At 41.1% G+C, this 6,338-nt stretch overlaps 1 protein-coding gene across 1 annotated transcript; it reads right to left on the bottom strand.

Moving 5' to 3' along the window:
• Positions 1 to 6,037, bottom strand: LOC147858836 (ABC transporter B family member 13-like). Its single transcript, XM_087325420.1, has 11 exons — positions 5,395 to 6,037; positions 5,093 to 5,147; positions 4,810 to 4,985; positions 4,448 to 4,648; positions 3,712 to 3,971; positions 3,304 to 3,620; positions 2,982 to 3,205; positions 2,506 to 2,885; positions 1,964 to 2,400; positions 1,647 to 1,888; positions 1 to 1,256 (listed from the first exon to the last, which is right to left on the bottom strand). Exons 1-11 carry the CDS (start codon positions 5,893 to 5,895, stop codon positions 21 to 23), a joined length of 4,029 nt encoding a protein of 1,342 aa, XP_087181546.1. The 5' UTR covers positions 5,896 to 6,037; the 3' UTR covers positions 1 to 20.
• Between the last annotated feature and the right edge of the window lie 301 nt (positions 6,038 to 6,338).

The following is a 6,338-nucleotide window of genomic DNA, read 5'->3' as shown; positions in this document are numbered from 1 at the left end:
TAATTTGTGACCCAACAATTTTATATATGAACATGTCTCCTAAGGTTTCTATGGTTCTGTAGTTGCAAACTAACAAGCTGAGCATACATGCCCCCTGCTTTACTTACCAGATGAGTGTGGCTTCCGTGCTCAACAATTTGTCCACCTTGCAAAACTGCTATAGAGTCCGCACCCCGAATGGTTGAGAGTCGATGGGCAACCACAATAGTTGTCCGGCCTCTCATTACCCTATCTAGTGCTTCTTGCACAACCTTTTCAGACTCAGCATCCAATGCACTTGTAGCTTCATCGAGCAACAAAATCGCGGGGTTCTTGAGCACAGCCCGAGCAATAGCGATTCGTTGCTTTTGACCCCCAGAGAGTTGCATACCTCGTTCTCCCACATCGGTGTTATACCCTTGTGGAAGTCCACTAATAAAACTATGCGCGTTTGCAGCTTTGGCAGCCTCCACAACCTCACCTTCAGTCGCATTGTCAACTCCATACTTGATGTTCTCATAGATGCTTGTGGCAAAGAGTGCAGGTTCTTGTTGTACGAGAGCAATGTGTTGCCTCAATGACCTTAGATTAAGTTTTCGGATATCTTTTCCATCAATGAATACTACTCCGGATTGAGGATCATAGAAACGTGCAATGAGTGCGATTATTGAGCTTTTTCCCGAACCACTCGACCCAACAACTGCAAGGCTTCGGCCAGCATGAACACGTAAACTCAAATCCTGGAAAACCGGCACATCTGGCCTTGCTGGGTAGCTAAACACAATATGCCTAAGTTCAATAGACCCTTTCACATCTACAACCACTTCTGTATCCACTTCTTCGGGGTCAATTTCAGTCTTCCGATCGATGATTGCAAACACTGAGCCTAGAGCTTGTGAACCTTTGACAATGTCAGGTGCCATGGCAAGTGTTTCGGCAACTCCAAAAGCCGTTAAAATGAGCACCATGAAGGCCTTCATAACATTTCCAAAATCAGTTTCCTGTTTCTTCACCAATGTTGAAGCATACCAAAGGGCCAAGCCATAAGAACAATACATACAACATTGTGAGACTCCATAACCAATCCCTGTCAGCTGTCCACGGAGCCATAGTTGTTTCTTGGGGGCATTCAGTTCCCGGGAAAACAAATCGACCACTTTCTCCTCCGCACAAAATGCCACAACAGTGCGGATGTTGCCAACAGCCTCTCCAGCAATTCGGCTTGCACGGCTATAAACTTTCCCAAGGTTCCCTCCAAATCCTTTCAGGAATAATTGCTGCATTTCATTGAGTACACAGACTTGGTTAGAAAGCAAGACATGCTTGTTTTGAGAAAAAGCCATAAAATTTTCACATGAACTTCAGTTTGATATTTTAAAGCCTCATCACGATAAATTTTATGAGTTACACATATAGAAATGGAAAAAGACCACTCTTTTTCATTGATTCAAACGTAACCAAGCAAATGAATTTCCACAAAAGGTGTTTGAGATGAAATGTTATATGCCTCCTTTCAAGTCTTGGTGACCTTCTTGGCAGTTGAATCATTTCTAGACTGTAATGTCAATAGCTATTAAACCATTGGTTGAAAAATAAAACGATTTCGTTTTTTACTGTAGTGCTTAACAGAGAAGAAAAGCAAAGGTGAGTCGTGAAGAATGAAATACCTCACCAACTGAAGCTCCTATCAGGAGCGGAAAAGTTGCCAATATCACAACTGCAACACGCCATTCCAAGTAAAAAGCAATGGCAAATGCTGTAACTGTTAATGCCATGTTTTGCATGAGAGTTGACATTCGATCAGCCACGGCAGCTCGTACTAAAGCAGCATCTGTGGCTAGCTGTGATGCCAAAAGGCTACTATTATTCTCATCTAGGTCAAACCATCCTACTTCATTCTGAAGAATGGCTGTCAAACAGATACAACTGATTAATTAACATTGTCAACTTCCGCAGGCCCTTTTCATTATTGAGAGATACTCACCAGTAAACATTTTCTCACGGACTCTCACAGTAAGGCGTTCCCCTGTCAATGTGAAGAAGTAGTGTTGCAATACATATATAAACACAGTGGCTATAGTTGCAGCTGAAAATATGAGATCTACCTTCCGAACCTCTTGCTTCAAGTATGATATATCAGGACTGTAAAAAGACACGAGAACCTGACTTATGGCCAATGCAAACAGCGGAGTTTCTACCCCTGCCATTATAGCTCCTACTGTTCCCAAGAGGGCATAAGGCCATTCAGGAGTATTCAATTTGAGCAATCTCCATATTGAAGGAGATGGCAGCGTCTTTTTCCCATATTGATCCTCTGTGTCAAGCGGTGGATACAGATCTGATTCGCCAGGAAAAGAACGCAAACTTGATGTGCGAAAACTCATGTTCTTTGAGTGCGAATGAGAAGAAGAATAAGAATTCCTGCATAAAATGAACCCAAAATGGGAAAGAATCAGAATGTATAATTCACAAAAGGAAGTTCCATTAATTTTAAAGCCATATGATGTGTGTTTGTGTGTATGTTACCTGGAAATCTTGCCTGATGATGGCCCATCTATATTGGCTCTATTCAGTGCTGCCTCTTGCAATCTCACAAGATTAAAATACTCACCATGCTCACCCTTTGACATAAGCTGATTATGAGGACCAAGCTCAACAACTTTGCCAAGCTTCACAACAGCTATCATATCTGAATTGCAAATTGTGGACAGCCTATGTGCAACAATAATTGTTGTTCGGCTGACCATTAGATGGTCTAAAGCCTCTTGTACCAAACGCTCCGAGGCCGCATCCAAGGCACTCGTAGCCTCATCAAGCAAAAGGATAGAAGGGTTTCTTAACATAGCCCTTGCTATTGCAATACGTTGTTTTTGCCCTCCAGACAGTTGCAGTCCTCTCTCGCCAACCTACAGATTATGATGCAAATAGCATTCTAAATTATGCAAACCCTATTATGAGATATACTGTGACACCTAGGAAAGCTTTGGATGTTTATCTCTAACCTGAGTATAATAGCCATTCGGAAGCTGCTCGATAAAGGAGTGAGCATTAGCTGCTTTGGCAGCACGATGAATAGCATGCATGTCTGCACCTTCTTGACCATATAGTATGTTTTCCATTATGCTTGTAGCAAACAATGCAGGTTCTTGATTCACTAGCCCAATTTGAGCCCTAAGCCATTTGAGCTGCAAATTTTTTATGTCATGACCATCTATCATTACATTCCCTGCAGCACGTAAAAAGAGCTGTCTATAATATAAGCATCATACTTACAATAGCTTATCATCCATCACCATGAATATAGTTTTCTTAAAGAGCACATACCAGACAAAGGATCATAGAATCGTTCAATAAGTGAGATAACCGTGCTTTTGCCAGACCCACTGCCTCCAACAAGGGCAACAGTTTTTCCAGCTGGAATCTTTAAGTTGAAGTTCTGAAAGATAACAACGTTCGACCTCGAAGGATAACTGAATGTGACATCAGAGAGTTCAATGTGTCCCTCTACTTGAGCGAGAACCTGACCTTGGTTCATATTCACATTGATGGCAGGCTTCTTTTTTATCATTTCCAATATGTTGTAACCAGCAGCTTTGCCTTTACCAAAAGAAGTTAAATTTGGAGCTGCTTGTCCAAGTGAGCTGGTAAAAATAAGAAAAAGGGTGAAACCTTATGAGCACAATTTCAATGAGAGTTACGTGAAACAATTTCCAATTCAAAATTAATACTTACATGCCACTAATTATCACATTAAGTATTGTGGTGAATGCCTGACCACCATTGGTCACCTTATTGATGACTAAGAGACTTGCATACCACAGTAATAGAGCCCAAGCACCAAAAAGTAGGCCATAAGTGCAGCCAACACCCAATCCCTTGGCCATTCCCCCTTTCTTTCCAAGATTATAAGATCTCTCCAATGCTGAACTATATGCATTCATTGCCTTTTTCTCCCCAACAAAAGAATAGACAGTTCGAATTTGGGCAAATGCCTGATATTAGGTAATTATATAGCATGAGACAGAAAAGGGGCATTGAGGAATATATCGAAAAGAATGCAAATTTGCAGTTGTTCTTCAAGTTTTAAGCACGTCATAAAAACTCAAATCAAATCTTTCTTTAAGAATGATGGATCAGCAATGACCAATACAATTTGAAAAAGATCTTCAACTAGTGCCTAGGCTCACATGAAAGTTCGTCTCAATGGATGAGCAATAATCAATGCTTGGTCCAAGTTCACATGAAGTAGAAAATGTGATGACAATTCGGTGGAAAGCCACAAGTAGGTCCTTGGAGTATAAAGAAAAAACTGAAACCACTAGAGGCGAATGTCAGCCGCAACATGCTTGATATATGCAGAAACATGTGCACTTGAACTTTCACCATATCAATGATACTACCATCTATAGTTTCATTCGTGACATTCTGATGACATCAGAAAGAATAACAGAATTCAAACCCAGATTACCTCTTCAGCTACCTTCCCGGCCTCAGCATAAGCTTTTTGACTCTTCCCGGTTAGCCCGATCATAATGACAGCGTATGTACCCCCTGCTGCTGCCATGAGAGGCACAACAGCTAGAGTAACAAGTGTAAGTTGCCATACAGATGAGAAGCCGACAGCGAATCCTGCTATAAATCTAGCCATGTAATGCAAATAGTGGCCCATCTACATCAATGATTAACAACGTAATTCGGTTATAGAAGTAATCCATGAGTTAGAAATGATAGAAACTCAAATGCCTTTGGGAAAATAAAGTGAAAACTCAGTGGAATTTAGGAGTTTCTCCATAAAATGCATAACAAAAAGAAAAAGTGATTGCATAGTACCTTTTCACTAATGGCATCTTGTACAAGTGCAGTGTCAGTCGATATACTCGTCACTATTTCCCCAGTGCTCGTATCAATGTCGAAGTACCCCACATCTTGGTTCAGCATTGCTTGGAGATATTTAATTCTCATTCGACCGGATTGCCTTTCCCCGCTCTGCATCCAACAAGAGACCTCTGCAAATTTCATTAGTTCCATCAACATCATTTAACTTAGCATTAGGTTCATCCATTATCTTTTGTTGAAACAAATTGATGATGACCACTAACATTAATATACACACCTAGCCAACCAGATCCCATCACAGCAAGCCCCAAGTAGAGAAAATTTAGAGCATTCTGCAAGCATTAAAACATTGAAAATTGAAGTGTTTGATCCTCAAAACTACAAAGGTATGACGTGAACTATTGTGAAAAAATACAAATCTTTCAGTTCGTATCAGAGAATAGGTATAAGAAAATGCCCAAAATCTATACCTAATCAGGTTTAGCATTTGGCCAGTAGATAGCCAAGCCTCGAGTATTTTATAAGATTTTGGGGTGTAGCACATTGATTCAGAAATCACTCAAAACACCATAGCATTACCTTAGCTACTTCCTTCGCCATGACATTAGGGTCTGCGGCATGAGCTCCGAAAGCATCGATAAGATTACCAAAGAAAATGAAAAAAATAGGGATAGATGCACCATGAACACAAGCACCCAAGGTACCCAACAACATCAACACATAATCAAACCCATCTGCAAAAGAGAAAAGCTTATACAAAGGAACAGATGGCCGAGGCTCCGAAGCTTTAACTTCTTCACAAAAATCAGCTGATTTCTTAGACCCTCCATAGCTGTCTACTATACTCATTTCTGGGTTTAATTTGGCGGGTTTCTCTTTCGCTTTCTCTTCTTCTTCTTCTCCTTCTCCTACTCCTTCTCCTTCGCCTTGTTCTAATCCAAATGTGTCTGAAACAGCCCCGGTTCTACATATTTGTGAGCAATTTCCTACTATTCTTAGGTTGCTCTGTGTTTCTGAAGCTCCGTCATAGCCGTCGTGCATGTATGAAGCGAGCTTGTTAGGATGATCAGAATCCATCATAATTCAGGAGGAAAAGGAGAAGCTGGGGTGAAGGAATGGAAGCAAAATATGAGGTGGGTTGGGGTCAGGATGGAGAAAAGGGGACCAGGAAGATAGTGGGCGATGGAGGGAGGGGATCAAGAAGAAGAAGAAGAAGAAATGGAGACAGAGAGACAGAGAGACAGAGAAATTTGTAGTGATTTGAGAGTGAAGGAGGAGGAAGAAGAAGAAGAAGAAAATGGTTAGAGGAGATACATAATGAAAGTCATGAGTGATCATCACTTACTACTTCTGCAGTTTCCTGTTTGTCTTCCATAGCTGCTCAAGCTCTCTCAAGCTTACCATGGGTTCAAATCTTTCTAACACACCTTTTTTTTCATCACAAACACAATACTAGTAGAACCCACACACACACACACACACACACAATCCAAGTGTTTGTTCTTCTCTTCCAGGGGTGGGGT

The sequence above is a fragment of the Azolla caroliniana genome, unplaced genomic scaffold (genome assembly GCF_043228905.1).
Source record: "Azolla caroliniana isolate FFs.n. ecotype wild unplaced genomic scaffold, voAzoCaro1.0.p SCAF_10, whole genome shotgun sequence".
NCBI lineage: Eukaryota > Viridiplantae > Streptophyta > Polypodiopsida > Salviniales > Salviniaceae > Azolla > Azolla caroliniana.
This window is presented reverse-complemented; position numbering and strand designations above follow the sequence as displayed.